Source organism: Canis lupus, chromosome 8 (assembly GCF_011100685.1).
Source record: "Canis lupus familiaris isolate Mischka breed German Shepherd chromosome 8, alternate assembly UU_Cfam_GSD_1.0, whole genome shotgun sequence".
Taxonomy (NCBI): Eukaryota; Metazoa; Chordata; class Mammalia; order Carnivora; family Canidae; genus Canis; species Canis lupus.
In genome coordinates, this window is record NC_049229.1 from 41,819,103 (window position 1) to 41,835,779 (window position 16,677).

The window sequence follows — 16,677 nt, forward strand, 5'->3', positions numbered from 1 at the left end:
ATTTTATTTTTATTAGATTTTTATTATAAAAATTGTATGTTTACAAAAATTTGAATCAATACAATTGTGGGCAAAGTGAAAAGTTAAATGTTAGACCTATGCCTGCTTCACCTGTCCTCACCATCTTTTCACATGTCTGTTCCCAAGAAGACTCCTTCCAGAACTTTTCATACATACTCAAACAAATATTCCTGTGTATACTCTCATAATATCTCTGCGTGGTTTTTTTTTAATGTAGTTGGCACGCAGTGTCATGTTAGTTTCATATCTCTACATATTTTTTAACAAAGGTCAGATACAACTGAGATAACGTCATACACATTTTTCATTTTATTAGTGGTTTTTGAGCTCAAAACAGTAATGCTTTATAAAACATTTTATAGAAGAACCAAAAATCCAAAAGTTAAATTTTCTTTCACATTGCTTTTCCCTAATTTCTGACCCCAGAGGCCACTATCATTAATGGTTTGGTGTTTATCCTGTGAGGCTCTCTGACAAATTTACCGGTATATCGACAAATATTGTCTGTGTCCCTGTCTGTCCCTCTCTTTCTCTCTCTCAAACACACACATGCACGCAGCGAGGATCACATTATACACATCCTTCTACTCCTTGTATGTTTATGTGACCGTGTGTCACATCTTCCTGCCGTACCTCTGTGCACAGCTCTGCTTCCCCTTAGGGCTGTCCAGTACCCCTTGGTATAGATTCCCCCATAACTACCTTACTTAACCTGCCCTCCACTGATTGACAATTTTTTTTTAAGATTTTATTTATTTATTCATGAGAGACACATACAGAGAGAGAGAGAGGCAGACACACAGGCAGAGGGAGAAGCAGGCTCCATGCAGGGAGCCCGACATGGGACTCGATTCTGGGTCTCCAGGATAATGCCCTGGACTGAAGGTGGCGCTAAACCGCTGAACCACCCAGGCTGCCCACACTGATTAACAATTTAGGTCATATCTATGTTTTTCTCTAAAATCAATGCTGTAATGAATATCATTGTGCAAATATATCTCTGTGGACTTAGTATAATGTATTTCCAGAGGTGAAATTTATGGGCAAATGATATCCATATTTTAAATTTTGGCAGGTAGTGCCAAATTACCTCCTAAAAGGCTTTATCACACTATAGAGTATCTTTTTTCCCACGCTTTCACCAACATTGACACTGTCTTTCTAAATGTTGCCCACCGAGATGGCCTCTTGTTTCCTTATCCCCACACACGGTTTAAAGCTCCTGTCTCGGGCAGCCCTGGTGGCTTAGTAGTTTAGCGCCACCTTCAGCCCAGGGTGTGATCCTGGAGACCGGGGATCGAGTCCCACGTCGGGCTCCCTGCATGGAGCCTGCTTCTCTCTCTGCCTCTCTCTCTCTTTGTCTCTCTCTCTCTCTCTCTTTCTCTCTCTCGCTCTGTGTCTCTCATAAATAAATAAAATCTTAAAAATAAATAAATAAAGCTCCTGTCTCTTGCTTGCGCCACGTGGCATCCTGGCCCCCTAGTGGCAGGAGCAAGGGTCATAGCAGCCAGTTAGCTCAGATGGGGCAGCTCCTTTGGGGACCACGGAGGATGGAGGACTCCATGTGGGGGCGGGAGGCCAAAGGAGAAGCTTGGAGGTGAGGACACAGATGCAACAGTTGTCTGTCGAGTGCCTGGGGAGGCTGTGTTGGCTGCACCCCGGGCACGTGGGCAGGAACACAAGTGCCGAGGGGAAGGGTCTTGTTTGGCAAGGTGAGCTGCAGTGGGGGAGGGCACCTGTCTTGCAGAGAGCCACGCAGATCAGCAGCGTGCCTTTTATGGATGAGTCCTCCGGGTCCGACGATGACTGCAGCTCTCAGGCGAGTTTCCGATCTTCGGTCCCCTGCTCAGAGTCCAGGAAGACCAGTGGACTGGGCAGCCCCAGGGCCATCAAGAGAGGTACAGAGGAGGGAGCAGCAGGGTGCGGGGCAGCAAGCCCTCTTCCTACGGGTGGGCTTCTCCAGGGCTCCCTGCTTCATCTCTGCCTGTGACCCTCAGCTCCAGACTCAGAGATCCTGGGTCGGTGAGGAAGGTCCCTGCAGTCCCTGCAGCCCCGGGAGGGGTATGGGGACCCAGGCCTGGACTCCTCCTCCCTTGGCAGGTGTCTCCATGTCCTCGCTGAGCTCCGAGGGCGACTACGCCATCCCCCCAGATGCCTGCTCACTGGACAGCGACTATTCGGAGCCGGAGCACAAACTCCAGCGCACCTCCTCCTACTCCATTGAGGGGCCAGGCCTGGGCGGGGTGAGCTGGGAGCACAGCGCCCTCAGCCGGGTTGAGGCAGGCAGGATGGGAGCAGGCCTCCAGCAGATGCTGCCTGCCTGGAGATAGGCGTCCTGGGGAACAGTGAAGGCAGTGGCAGGGGGTAGTGACAGGTGTGAAGTGCCAAGGAGTGTGCTGGGGGGCAGGCAGGTATACACAGACCCTGCAAGGAAGGAGAGGGGACCTAGTGAGCTCCTCATGGAGCTAGGAGTAGCCAGTGGGCTTTCCCCCGGCGGCCCCAGGAGATTACATGTGTTTTGACCCCGGAATGCCGAGAGCTGACCTTTACGGGGTTCTTACACTGTGCCACACACTGTCCTCAGTCCTTGGTTCATGTGTCCTCACCATCTTCTCAGGACTAGGGCCCCATTTTATGGATAAGAAGCCTGAGGCTCAGAGCCGTGCTGCAAACTCACATCCCTCATCCCCCGGTCCTTGGGCCACACCACTGTGCCGATGGGCCTTGTCTCCCCGCCTCCATCAGCCCCCTGCCCCAGCCTGGCTGATGTGCCCCTTGTTTCCCAAATCTCACTCTCCTTTCCTGCTGCCCACGAGGGCCTTTTCCTCCCCTTGGTGCGTCTTTGAAGGGAAGCTGACTTTTCTTTCCCAGGCCAGTTCAGATCTGGGTCTTTGTGAAGCCCTCCCTGGCTAGCTGCTCCCTTGTGCAGCCCCTGGCCTGCTGCCTTCTCATGGGGTGGGTGTTATCTTCCCTAGCCAGCAGGACCCTTCCATGGCGGGATCACCTTGCTTTATGCTAGTTCTCTCTGAACCTTTAGTAGGGCCTGGTGCCCTGAAAATACAGAGTAGGTACTCAAGACTTTGTAATTGAGGGCAAAGCAGTAACTCAACTGGGACGTTTTGGCCTGGGTGACATCTACAAACCCCAAGTGACTCCCTCTTTCTGTCCACTCCTCTTCCCCTCTGTGCCCTCTCACCCCTGCAGGAGTCACTGGAGAAGTCAGGCTACCTGCTAAAAATGGGGAGCCGGGTGAAGACGTGGAAGAGGCGCTGGTTTGTCCTGAGACAGGGACAGATTATGTACTACAAGTCTCCGGTGAGACCCTCCTCCCCAAGGACAGTAGTCACAAGGGCCCCAGTCCAAACTCAGAATTGTGCGACAGAGGCTAGAGGAAGGGCTGGTATGGCCCACGGCCAGAGGCCAGAGGTCTGGCAGGTGGGGAGAGGTGGCCTGTCTGGATACCCGAGGCTCTGAGCCTCACATGGAACCACGAGGCTGGTCACTGGTTCTTGGAGTGAAATCAGGTACAGAGGCGTCAGAGGCCGTTCTAGATGAGTTGGCTTGGTGATTCCTTCATACTTCAGAAGCTGATTTCTTTTAATGCCTGGTCCTATAAAAGAATTTTTCCCTGGCTGCCCTCACGTCATCTGGGTTGTTCTAACAGAGAGCCCATGACCTCCTCCACCTCCTTCCTGTAGTTTGGAACTAGGGAGCCTTGGATGTTGAGATCTAGTTTGACAGGACCTCCTTGGGGAACCAACATTAATGTTTTAAAGAAAGTGAAAAGGCTGTGTCGCTCATGCAACTCCAGCCGATTGTCAGTGGCTGTTGAGGATTCTGGGCCTGTATCACTCAGCAAGTAGGCATGCTCTGAGTGGTTAGTAAGGTGTGCGGGCACACCGGAGAGGGGAATGGTGATATGTATGTATGACACTTATTTGCCATACTTGGTATAAAGATGTAGAAAGACTGTAAAGGCTTTATAGCTCAGTAATAACCTGCTGGCTTCTGACCCAGTTTTAAAGGTTCAATCTATACTTTTCAAGGCCTGGGTCAGATGAACCTGTTTCTAATTATTGCCCCATTTAGCTAGAACCAGGATCCAGAACAAGTTACCCTTCATATCACAGTGCAGGAAAGCTTGGGGATCGCTTTCTCCTTTGTCTGAGGCCTAGAGTCACATTTGAGGGAGAACGATGTGTTCTGGGAAGGCTCTGACTGTTTTCCTCCCCATTCCTGTCTTTACAGAGTGATGTCATCCGGAAACCTCAGGGAGTAGTGGAACTGAATTCCCATTGCCAGATTGTTCGTGGGGAGGGTGCACAGACATTCCAGGTGGGTGTGCTCCTAGCAGCCAGGGGTTTAGATGAGGAGCTATTGGGTTTGGATAGGATTCTGATTGAAACAAAGCTGGGGAAGAATGAGTGTGTGGGAGAAACCTCACATCCCCGTCTGGATGTGCCTCTAGTACTGGGGAGGAAGAAGAGACTGAATGGGTGAGCCAGAGTGAAGGCAGCAGAGATGGGGAAAAGAACAAAGGAAAGAAGGGATTGAGTCCCAGGTGGCAAGAAAGAAGTCCCGGTGGATTCAGGGATTTGCACCGCCTCAGAGCCAGGTCCCTGGCATTCCATCATGCCATCTCCCCTGGCCCCCAATCCCTCCTCTACAGCTTATCTCTGAGAAGAAAACCTATTACCTGACAGCAGACTCACCTGGCCTGCTGGAGGAGTGGATCCGGGTGCTGCAGAGCCTGCTGAGGGTCCAGGCCGTGGGGCCTCCAGCCCTGCCTCGGGGCGGCACCAAGCCCACTGTGAAGGGCTGGCTGACCAAGGTATTGGAGGGGCCGGTGGGGAGGGATGTGGGCCTCCTGAATATGGGCCTCTTGAGTGCCGACCCCCTTACAGCCCCTGTCTGCAGGAATTGGCTCTTGGAGATTAGCCTCAAACACAGCCTGACCACTCCTAGTGTCAGAGAATGAAAACAGAGATGAGGGTTGTTAGCACCAAGCTGTCGCCAGGACAGGAAGGAAAGGAATGTTTTGTACCTGTTCTGAGGTTATTGGGAGTTGCCACCCACCCCACCTGCACCTGCCTCTGTGAGGAGTGGGAAGCCATGACATAGGCGAGGCAGGTGTGCCCACTCCAAGACATGGGATCCCAGACCTGCCCTAAAGGTGTTTGAGTTAGGACTCTTGTGGCCTAAGGAGCAGAGAAGTGCTTGTTAACCTCAAGAAGACGGAAGTTAACAAGGAAGCACATGAACTAGGCCAGCAGGCCAGCAGGAAGCAGAGCTACTTGTGTGAGCAAGCTCCGTACTCTTGGCTCTCTCTGCCTCTGCTTCCCCATTCAGGCTGTGGCTCGTGCTGGCCTCCTCTGCCCTCTGTGCACTTGCAATGCCCTTGTGATTTATGTCGGCCTGGGGGCTTCAGGCTACCGTGGATGGCCCTGCCTCCCTCTCAGCATCCTTATAGCTGATGAACACAGTCCTGGGACAGGACCCCTGATTGGCCTGGTTAATCTTTTAATGGCATGTGGCACAAGAATGGATGAGGTATCACAGGGTACACACCACAGACCCTCGATGTGAAAGGGCTGGTTCTGTTAGTAGGGAGTCTGGGTGACATCTCCACTTAAGGACCTGAGTTTGACCAGGTCTTTGGAGATCTGCCTTTCTGTGGCCTCTCTTTGGCAGTCCTGGATTTACTTGTGGGATTACCTGGTTCTAATAATGTGGTCTTAATTTCTGTTTTATAGGTAAAACATGGCCATTCCAAGCTGGTCTGGTGTGCTCTTGTTGGGAAAACCTTCTACTACTATCGAAGTCATGAGGACAAGGTACTTCATGGCTTCCTGACAGCACCTACTCTCTGCTCTCCCCAGACCACATTCCTGTTTCTCCATGTCCTGATGGCAGGCCCCAGCTTTCCCCCCTACCGCACCCAATGCCACCACAAGTACAAAGCTGGCTGGATCCCACTAGCCTAAAGGGCCAATGTGCGTGGCCCACAGATTCCACCTGTGTGGTCTAACTGTGCTTCTCAAGGCAAGCCTCAGCCGGGGAGCTGTAGTTAACCCCCTCAATCTGTGACCTGGCCATGCCCATGATTCCTAGCCCAACAGGGCCCAAGGGTTCAGAGAGAGGAGACTGCCTTGTACTCTGCTGGCTCTCCCATTCATGGAAGGCTCCTCCTGTCCGCAGCGACCCCTGGGCCATCTGCCTGTGCGGGACGCGCGCATAGAGGAAGTAGATCGATCCTGTGACTCGGACGAGGACTATGAGGCTGGAGGGAGCAGGCGGTTGCTGTCCTCCCACTGCACCCTGGTGATCCACCCCCCAGAGCATAGCCCCACCTACCTCCTCATTGGCACTAAGCATGAAAAGGTAAGGGAGGGGGCTGGGCCCCCATGGCCATGCTCAGTCCTGTGATTCTCATCTTCCATCTTTCTTTCCCAGCCTCCCCAGATTCAAGTCCCTTCTGGACATTTTGGTGGCTCATATTCTCTGGGATGATTTCTTATAGTGAATTCCCTCCCAGTGACCAGCTTCTCTCCACTGGGACTATGAGATAGCACCTCAAGCTTAGAAACTTGGGTTCATGTTCACTGATCCCAGGTCTTTCCTCCTAGAGACTGATGGCCTTGACTTGTGCCAACCAGACTAGCCTCATATCACCCTGGGCTTGGCCCCTTCAAGGAAGCTTCTCTGGAGCGCTTACCTCCATTCTTCCTACTCCAGTCTCACCAGATGGCTTCCATCCCCTTCTAGGACACGTGGCTTTACCACCTCACAGTGGCTGCAGGCGGCAGCAGTGCCAGGGTTGGCACTGCCTATGAGCAGCTCATTGGAAAACTGATGGATGGGGAGGGAGACCCAGGTAAAGCAAGGGTGGCCATCACTGCTTGGGTGGGGGGGTGGTGTCTGGGTAGTGGTTGGTCAGAAACCCAAAGAAAGCATTTCTGTACCTGAAGCTGTTTTAAAAGCATCTAAGCCACAGAGGGCCTTTCTCATCCAAGCTCCAGAGCCCTGTTTCAATGAAGATGACCACTCTGTATCTGGGGGAGTTTCTTTGGGAAGCCGATTTTCCAGTGACCTCAGTCAATGTTTTACTTTGTTCACTGCAGCTTTGCTGGCTGGGCAGAGGGTTGAGGAAAAAAGGTAGCTGATTAAGAGTTAGAGTTTGTTAATTAATGAAGCCTAAATTGGGATTGGACTAACCTAAGCCTGGGGCGTTACTGGATCTTTATTTTGCTAGTGATTCTCAGGACCCCAAGAAGCAAATGACACATACCACACACCCCTTCACTGCTCCTCCGAGGCTTATTTCAGGCTGATGTGGGTTCCCCATCGAGACCTGATGCTGCAGGGAGCGGCCTCCCCTGCACACACATGCTTGTGCTCAGATACCCCAACCTCACTTACTTCAGCCCCAAGAGCAGAGCAGTAGCTCCCTTTCTGTAAGCCGTCCTTGTGCGCTAGATGCGGTGCACGGCTGCATACCTCACACTCCGTGGGTATAAACACAGTACATCGCATGTGCTCAGATGGTCAATCCTTGTTTTCCCCACAAATCAAAGAGGTGGTGGGAGGCCAGGTCCCTCACTGGTGCTAACTGCGTGGCTCTCGGTGCTTGCTTTGGGCAGATTCCCCTCTCTGGAGACACCCCATGCTGTGTTACAGCAAAGATGGGCTGTACACCTCCCTCACCACCCTGCCCTCAGAGGCTCTGCAGACCGAGGCTCTCAAGCTCTTCAAGGTAAAATAGGGAGGAAGCCCAGCCCACCCACAGGTGGCCCCCTCCCCATGAGGCCAGGCTCACCCCAGAGCAGTTTGCCCACTGTGGTGATAGTCAGGTGGAACCCATGGAACCTTGTAGTTAGGGGGAACTCATAGAGGGCTGTGAATGGAAAGGAAGGAGTCCCAGAGGGTCCTCACCACTGTCCATTATGGCGGGGAGACATTCGCGGCTCCCTTGGAAGGTGCCAGTAAAACTCCCCCTTGAGGAACTCCCCTCCTCATGTAGCAAGCAGCAGGAAAGGCCAGGTTTAGGTTGCTTCTCAACCTGAGAGATTCTGACCTATTTTAGAATGTTCTCTGTGTCCATCTGAATATTCTCTTTAAAAAATGTCTTGCTTATGTAATGGACACATTTAAAGGAAGAAAGATCCTATCCCAAAGCAGCCTTCTCAGCAGGCAGAGCTGCTCTCAGGCAGTGAATGGCGCGCTCCCTCTTAGAAAGGGCTGCCTGTGGCAACCCGGACCTCCCGGGAGCCATGGGGGGCCGCCCAGTCTGCCCACTGCCACTACGGGTACTAATCAAGGGGCCGTTGGTCTGCCTGGGCCCCTGTCCTTTTCCTGCCAGTCCTGCCAGCTCTTCATCAACGTGCCTGTGGAGGCTGCCTCCGTGGACTACCACGTGTCTCTGGCCCAGACGGCCCTGCAGGTCTGCCTCGTTCACCCCGAGCTGCAGAGCGAGATCTACTGCCAACTCATGAAGCAGACCAGCTGCCGCCCACCTCAGAAATACTCGCTCGTACAGGTGGGCATCCCCAGGGCGAAGCTGCTGACAGCAGCCATTGGCCGGGGCTGCCCAGTAGGCTGGAAGGTGGAAGGAGGGTTCTGGGCAGGTCCCCTCTACATGTGGTACCAGTGGCTGCCTCCGTACGGCTGTGCCTCTCCTAGGTGTCTGTGCATAATCAGGTTGTGTGATTGCTGTTCTGGACAAAGCCTGACCAGATGGCCAATCTGGAGGCCACAGAAGGCTGGGGGCCCTGGTTTGGAGAGTGCTGAAGGCCCGGTCGCTCAGGGCCGTGAGGGCTGGTGGTACTGCACAGCTGGCACCCACCCCATGCTGCTTGTTCTCCCGGCAGTGCTGGCAGCTCCTGGCTCTGTGCACCCCACTTTTCCTGCCCCAGCACCACTTCCTCTGGTACGTGAAACAGCAGTTCCAGCGCCATGCAGATCCCAGGTGAGTGAGCCACTCCAGCACTGCTGACTGTGGTGTGGTGAAGTGGGCCATGGGGGACCAGGATGGATCAGATCACCCTGCCCCTGGAGGTTTGCACATCGGTCACAGAGACGTCCCTCATTGCCATGTCCACAGATGGGCATGTGGAGGTCTGGGCTTGCCAGGGCTACTCTGCACACCAGTCTGTGTCCATATGCATGCTTAGTGGCTGTGCTGACGTGAAGCTACAGTGTCCCCAGATCATTCCCACATTTTCATTATCTGTTGCCCTGTTCTTCTGGAGAAAATATCTGTGCCAGCCACCTGCTGCTGATAGACCCTGAATGACAGAGTAACACCACACACCAGAGTGTTCAGGGCTTTACTCACCACCGGCCCCACTGCAGATTTGATCTTGGCTGGGTCAGGGTGGCAGCCATGGTGCCAGGGTAGCAGGGATGAGTGGATCCCCTGGAATTCTTTTCTTTTTTCACCTGTCACCTGTCTCTAGAAATGAAACCGGCCAGTATGCCACCTACTGCCAGCGTGCGGTGGAGCGGACCCTGCAGGCCGGGGAGCGGGAGGCCAGGCCATCACGCATGGAAGTGGTGTCCATCTTGCTACGCAACCCCTTCCACCACTCCTTGCCCTTCAGCATCCCTGTGCACTTCACCAATGGGACTTACCAGGTGAGGAGGCAGCGCGGCTCCCTCTCCTGAGCCCTCTCATATCCTGACCCCAGAGAACACCTTAGGCCAGGTGGGTACTAAACCTCCTCAGGCTTGGCAGATTCTTAATAGGCAAACAAGCAGAAGGAAGAGCCTGCAATTTGCAGGTAGGGGTGGGGAGATTAGTGCCAGTAGAAAGGATCTCGAATTGCAAAAGTGCCTTGCTGTTTGGCACCTGGGAAGTAGATCTTTTGAAGCCACTGCCTGAATGGGGAAGCTGACACATTGACCAAACAAGTGGCATGACAAAGGCCTCCAAAAGAGTGGCCAGAAAGGAGCAGCAGAGCTTCTGACTCCAGCTTACAGCAGGCAGGCTTATCCCTGAAGCACTCCCCCTCTGCATGTGACCACGGAAGCCAGCTTCCTTCAGCATTTGCCATGTGCCCTTGCTCCTTTCAGCCGAGCTTTCCTCCTTCCAGACCCACACTGCTCCACTAGCCCTATTGAGCTCCTCTCAGGAAGTTTCCTCTGGGACTAACACTTCTCCCATGTAGGTGGTCGGTTTTGATGGCTCCTCCACAGTTGATGAGTTCCTCCAGCGTCTGAACCAAGAGACAGGCATGAGAAAGTCCTCCCACTCTGGCTTTGCCCTCTTCACAGACGATCCTTCCGGCAGGGACCTGGAACACTGCCTGCCAGGGGGTGTCAAGGTGATGGCCTGCCCACAAATCCCACTGAGTGCCTCCTGGGACACTCCCAAGGCTTTGGGGTTTGGGTGGTGGGGAAAGAGCCCCTCTGGCTGGTGTCTTACTATTTCACAGCCTGTTGGCTTTGGAACCCAAGGTGCTCCTGTGGGCCAGCATTCTGTGGCATCCTAAAACATACCCATACAGGCAGAGAAAAGTTGTTTTTCCCTACATATTTCCCCTACCCTTGAAGGGCTATGCAGTATCCAGGGGAAAAGCTGCTTCTCCTCTTGGTGGGGGAAGGACAGGGAGGCATTTGTCCTTGTACACATGCAGAGGATGGCAGCTATACACCTGTGGCGTTGTATCCTGGCACCTCATTCTCTCCCTGTCTGCCAGGGCCCATGCTGTGCTTACAGGTTCAAGCACATTTTAAGCAGTTAGCGCCAGTAGAAAGGATCTCAAATTGTATATATATATGTGTGTGTGTGTGTGTGTGTATGTATATATATATATATCAAGTCAAAGGCCCTTGAATGGGATTTAAGACCTATCTTGTCTTGTGGTTTGTGATTAGCCCCCATGGGGGATGTTAAGTGTTTATGGGAATGCGCTGTTGCATTGATGAGTTTGAGTGCTGGTCATGTCTGCTCTTTTTATGGCAACGGGGCAAAGGCTTCTATAGTCTTTTACCAAAGTTGCCTTGAAATACTGCACTATATATTCTCTTTGTAAATGTCTGCGTGTCTGTAAGGCTTGGTTACACAGTAGGCCTCTGAGTACACTTGTTGGAAGAGAATAGTGGTCAGTGGAATGGAAATGGAGCTGGTAATACGGGGCCACAGTTTTTGATTGAGGCCTGCCTAGCCTCTGGGAGACTTCTCAGGTGTTAAGGCCAATGGGAGCAGCATTCCATGCTTTGCTGCTCATGCCCTGCCCAGGGCTCTTCCTGTCTGTGAGATGGTTGTAAGGCACCTCTAGGTCCCAGGCACATGAGGCCTGCAAGTCAGCCTCCTGATGGAGGACAGTCACTCAACCCTGCCTTGCTGCTCTTCCTGAGTCCTGCCCCAGGGCCTTTCCTGACTTTCCTCTCTTGCCTCTTTAAGATCTGTGATGCCATCTCCAAGTGGGAACAAGCCCTGAAGGAGCTGCACTCTGGCAAGGCTGAGGGTGGCACGCGTGTTGTGAAGCTGATGTACAAGAACAGGTCCTGAGTGCCGCCCTAGGGTGGGGCCAAGCATGAGAGCTTGCCACCGGGGGCGGGGGGGGGGGGGGCACTCATCACTCCAACAGGCTGGCCTGTGCTGGACAGACAGTGGATCCACAGACAACACTGTGTTGTGGACAGTAGTTGGTGGCCCAGGCTGGCCCTGGGTAGCTCAGGCTCTTGGTTCCTGAACTGCACACACACACACACACCCCTACCCTGCCAAAAAAAATCAGAACAACCTGGTGTGCGATGGCTGCACGTTACATTAGGAAAGTGAAATTTTGTATGAGCACTAGATATTTAAGGCCAAAGAATAAATAGCTCCTGTAACAATTCCAGCAAATATAGAAGTAGATACCATGATTTTTTGTCCATTCGAATAAGAAAATCCCATCCTAGATCTGTCTCCAGGCAAATAACTTCCATTAGTCTCTTGGAATCTTTAATTCATCCAGCTCCCTAATAAGCTATGATTCCAGGGAGCAGATTCCCCTCACCAAATCCAGTAAGGTAGTAGTATATTCAGGTGTACCTTGTGCCGCTGTTGCTTGAGATATGATGGCACTCTATCTGCCCTGTGTTGTGCTTAGTTAAATTTTTCTGGAGGCAATAAAAAATAGGCTCACAGATGGTATAAAAAGAGTAGTTTCTTTCTTTGGAAATGAAGATGAACAGATGCCAGGATGACCTCATCCATTTAGGATCCCAGCTGAGTCTTGGCTTCTTCTGTCTTCCCTGTAGGCTGTACTTTCGGAGTCAAGTCAAAGGGGAGACGGAGCGGGAGCGGCTGCTGCTCGCCTCCCAGACTAGTGGGGAGATAGTGGCAGGGAGGTTTCCTGTCAACAAGGAGCTGGCTCTTGAGATGGCTGCCCTGATGGCTCAGGTAAGGTTCTGTTCAGGAGTTGGATCAGACTCACAGGGAGCACATAGCATGCAGCCTGAAACAGGAGACCACAGACCCTGTGGTGCCCGAGAGGAGGGTGGCCCTGCTATGGAGGGAAGCTGGCTCCTTACCAGCAGAGCCCTTCTCTGCAGATACAGATTATGGGCAGAACTCTGGTGGTGGAAGCCAGAGTCCTGCCTTTGAGTGCCAGCGACCTTCCTGCTGCAAGATCGTGGCCAGGTCACTGCAGTGGTCTGTGCTTTAGTTTCCTTCTCTGTATACAGAAAACAAAAATGCCTCCCTGCCCGCCCCCACGGGGTTGTACTAAGTATGCTACCAAAAGAATGTGTATCACAGAATGGATGTACTAAAATTTGTACTTACAACTGTATAACATTTAGAATCTGAATGCACTCAGACTTCGACTCTTCTCCGTTACCTTTACGAGGCTGTCTTGCTGGAAGTATCTGGGATGCCCTTGTGGTTCCCATGAGAAAGCATCTGAATGTACATGCTGGGGGGGAGGGGAAATAATAGTTGGACTTTTTAGTAGTAAACATTTACCAAATACCCTATAAAGAAGCCTCTGCTAAAACATTTTGTTTTATCCCAGTTAGTTCTTATCCTCACTTAATTGATGAGGAAATTGAAGCCCAGAGAGTTTAAGTAACTTGCTCAGGGTTACAGAGCCAGCAGATGGCAGAGCTGGTATCTATCTGAGCCCAGTGTCTGATTCCAAAGGCCACCTCTGGAACACTGAAATACTCTAGGATCTATAGCATCTTCAGTACTGTATCTCATATTTTTGGATTGGAAGCCAGAATATCCAGTTTGCCCTTGTCTGCCACTGATTAACTGTCTTTGGATAAGGCACTAACCTCCACTGCAACAGGGAGGTTGATGTAAATAACCATCTAGGACTATAAGGTGATCTCTCTAGGGTCTATGAAATTTGAGATAAAGGGTCATTCAAAGAAGTGTTTTCGCATCCACCCTCACCCCATCAATGACGCAGTGAAGTGTAATGGTTTATTTCACCTCTCCAGCAGCCCCAGCCCCACCTCACCCACCTCCAGACTCTTGACTGCCCCCTTCATGTGCTTCCAACGCAGGTAGAATATGGGGACTTAGAGAGGCCCAGCCCACCAGGCCCTGGGAGCCCACTCCCTGCCAAGGTTCAACATCACCTCCAGCACGTCTTAGACAGGTTCTACCCAAGGCGCTACAGACACGGGGCACCCTCTGAACAGTTGAGGTAGGCTGCAAGGTCTTGGAGGGAGTTGCAGTGGGGAGGCAGGGGCTGTCGGGCTGGGGAAGGCCTCAGAGCTGCAGTGAAAACATGTTGGCACTTCAGTGGCCCACTTGTCTCCATTCATTCAAACTAGGCACCTGGCAGATCTGCTGACCACAAAGTGGGCAGCACTGCAAGGCTGTTCCCCTCCCGAGTGCATCCGCATCTACCTGACAGTGGCCCGGAAATGGCCTTTCTTTGGTGCTAAGCTCTTTGCTGCTCGGGTAAGTGCTGGTGGTTTCCAGGGGGAAGGAGTGATTACCACCCCCCACACCCCCCTCAGGAACATGCCCTAGATTTCTCCTCAAGCTGCTGTCCACATCTGGTCCAATTGGAGCCAGTCCAGTCTGCAGGGCCCGCCTGCACGCTGGCAACCACCAGAGGGCGCCGTTTCTCCACCATTTCTGGTCCAGAGCACAGTTGTGATCACTGACTTCCAGCCAGGATTATTTCTGGGTAACATTCATGTTTCCTTTCAGACTTCTCAGTGCTACCCCTAAAGAAAAAATATACGGCCAACTAATTCACACACAAGGATTCAAACTTGACATTACCATCTCAAAAATGCTTTCATTTTTTAAAAGGTGCAAAAGAACAATATGTAACTATGTAATCTAAACGAATGCATCTCTGCTGACTTAGCATGGCCACAGGGGACTCTTAACTACTCAGGCAACAGTTAATTTCACCTGAGTGAAGCCCAGGTGGCCAGTAGTAATTTTAGCTGGAACTTTTCTTGGCCAGGTGTCTGATGTGCATAAACTTTATTCATAATCAATCATGTCCTCAAAGCTGGATCATGATCCTATTCACTGATGGTAGAGATTAGACCAGTGGACATTCATTTATTCAATAAAGAATTGCTGAGCTCCTACTAGGACTCAGGCACTGTATGAGATTGCAAGAGATGAGTGAATCAGATACTGTCCTGGCCTTCATGGAGCTTCCCATCTAGTGGGGGAGACATACATTAATCAAATAATTATATATATTCTCTATCTAAATATACATGTAAGTTATTTTACAAACTGTTACAATATGGAAGGAGAAGTATAGGGATGTTATAAGGGCATATGACAGAGGGATCCTGGGAACCTCTTAGTCTTGGGAGTTTGGGAGAAGCTTCTGAAAATGAGGACATGTCCATCCTTCTCCTCAGCCTTTTGGGTAGGAGAGCTAGGAAATCTGGATTGCTCTACTGTAGCTATGACAGTGAAAATCAGTCATTCCAGGAATTGTCCACCAGATAGTCCCTTTTCTCAGTAGTGGAGCATAAAGCCCATAAGATTGCATTCTTTCCTGTTTCTTTTGCAGCTCCTAGGAAATTGGCTGAAGCAAGATGCACTTCAGCCAGGAGAGGCTGTGGGTGGAATGCTGTCAGTTTGCCAGCACTAGGAGAAAACAGCCCATTCTCCATGCCCATGACAGAGCAGTCAGGGCTGGCCTTTGTTCTGCAGCACAGAGCCCCTACAGTGTACTGTGGCAGGATGGGCTATAGGTACCCCTCCACCCTTGAGATGGTAATTAGGTGGCCAGAGCTCCAAGGCCAGATGTCTCTGTGTGTTTACTTCGGCATGCTGTACAAATACCATCTTTCAAGTTTTCCACAATGAGAAAAGGTCACAAACCACTGCTTAGCAGATCCCTGAATGTGCCTTCTTCCTCAGAAAGCTCTTATGGTTGAGCATCCCTAGCTGTGGTTGTGTCTGATGGGATTTCCTGTTTCCCTAGCCTGCACAGCTGTCTTCCAAAGAGAGCACTCTGGTGTGGATTGCTGTGAATGAGGATGGTGTCAGCATCCTGGACCACAATACTATGGTACAAAACAACGAGGGCTGGCTCTGACCCCTCCTTCTGAATAGTGCCTTTTTCTCTTACTCTCTGGACTGAAAGTCCCGAGCTAAGTGACCACAGTTTCCCTACCCGCCCTCCCCAAGCCTTGCTGTCCTCTAGTCTAGACACAGTTTGTAGACATTCAAGATGTAGACCTCCAAATTAGGACCACTTCCAAGTTCTCCCTTTCTGGTTAAGGCTAATTGTGCCTGGAAGAAACGGGGTGCAGCTCAGGAGGCAGGTGGGAAGTTTCCCCAGAACTAACTGGCTTCTTCTCACAGCAAGTGCACGTCACATACCCCTACTCTTCAGTAATGACCTTCGGTGGCTGCCGGGATGACTTCATGCTTGTAATTAGATCCATTCCAGACCAGGGCTCTGGGAAAGGTCACATTGAGAAGTTGCTCTTCCAGATGGCTGCTCCCAAGGTGGGTCTGAAAGCTGCTAAAACATGTTACTTGGATTTATCTAGTATGAGGAGGTGGGCTTGAAGTTAAGAACGGAAGCTGGGGGGAAAAAAAATGGAAGCTGGGTTATGACCATCCTCTAGAAGGGCCTTCCCCAGGTGAAACTTTGGCCTTGTCTACAATCAATCCTCCAAAGGGTTCAGGTAGGGTTGCAGCTCAGGAGTCACTGCTGAGCTGGTGGATGAGGGGCTGGCCAGGAGGGCATGCACTCTGGTCCACATAGTGCTTTCAGCCCTTGCAGCCCAGCATCACATAGGCTGGAGGCAGGTGTCTACTTGCTCTTCTTGCAGCAGACCCAGAGCCAGGGCAGCCAGCTTTCTCCTCAGTGTGCTCTCACCTTCTCCTGGCTTCTGCCAGTCCCAAAGTAAGACGTCTGCACATGCTCCCCCTTTTCTATGGTCTTAAAGTCCATCCAGAGACCTCTTCTACTTTAAAAGCTTTGTATCATGCTCAGTGCGGGAAATACGGACTAGCAAAAATAACAGTTACAAAGTAGACTCCAAAGCTTAAATTCTGATTTATAGTTCCTGACTCCATTCTGAGAGTAAGTAGAAACCCTTTTGTTTTAATCCTAAAATTGGAGTTTCCCCAACCTCTTCCTTTTAATACTGCTCCTGCTAAAGGAGAGGCTATACAGACACTTCTTCCAGGGACATCCACTTCCCTGACTTGGA

General features: G+C 51.4%; 1 protein-coding gene and 1 long non-coding RNA gene across 6 annotated transcripts in view; one reads left to right on the plus strand and one right to left on the minus strand.

Moving 5' to 3' along the window:
- Positions 1-16,677, plus strand: part of PLEKHH1 (pleckstrin homology, MyTH4 and FERM domain containing H1) — a 51,518-nt gene that overhangs the window by 30,084 nt on the left and 4,757 nt on the right. For all 4 annotated transcript variants that reach the window (XM_038545023.1, XM_038545021.1, XM_038545022.1 and 1 more), the window contains 19 exons: positions 1,769-1,919; positions 2,122-2,264; positions 3,226-3,336; positions 4,270-4,356; positions 4,691-4,852; positions 5,775-5,855; positions 6,220-6,402; positions 6,787-6,895; positions 7,662-7,774; positions 8,381-8,557; positions 8,889-8,986; positions 9,477-9,654; positions 10,188-10,343; positions 11,426-11,526; positions 12,271-12,412; positions 13,525-13,667; positions 13,798-13,927; positions 15,435-15,521; positions 15,818-15,964. In XM_038545023.1, the coding sequence (XP_038400951.1) occupies positions 1,769-1,919; positions 2,122-2,264; positions 3,226-3,336; positions 4,270-4,356; positions 4,691-4,852; positions 5,775-5,855; positions 6,220-6,402; positions 6,787-6,895; positions 7,662-7,774; positions 8,381-8,557; positions 8,889-8,986; positions 9,477-9,654; positions 10,188-10,343; positions 11,426-11,526; positions 12,271-12,412; positions 13,525-13,667; positions 13,798-13,927; positions 15,435-15,521; positions 15,818-15,964 (2,499 nt within the window). The remainder of the gene's footprint in view (positions 1-1,768; positions 1,920-2,121; positions 2,265-3,225; positions 3,337-4,269; positions 4,357-4,690; positions 4,853-5,774; positions 5,856-6,219; positions 6,403-6,786; positions 6,896-7,661; positions 7,775-8,380; positions 8,558-8,888; positions 8,987-9,476; positions 9,655-10,187; positions 10,344-11,425; positions 11,527-12,270; positions 12,413-13,524; positions 13,668-13,797; positions 13,928-15,434; positions 15,522-15,817; positions 15,965-16,677) is intronic.
- LOC111097081 lies at positions 55-12,926 on the minus strand. Of its 2 annotated transcripts, none has more exons than XR_005363447.1 (4): positions 12,852-12,926; positions 6,984-7,151; positions 4,734-4,982; positions 55-2,445 (listed from the first exon to the last, which is right to left on the minus strand). It is a non-coding gene; the product is annotated as an uncharacterized LOC111097081 (long non-coding RNA). The 2 variants fall into 2 exon arrangements; XR_005363446.1 differs by having other exon boundaries at positions 12,797-12,926.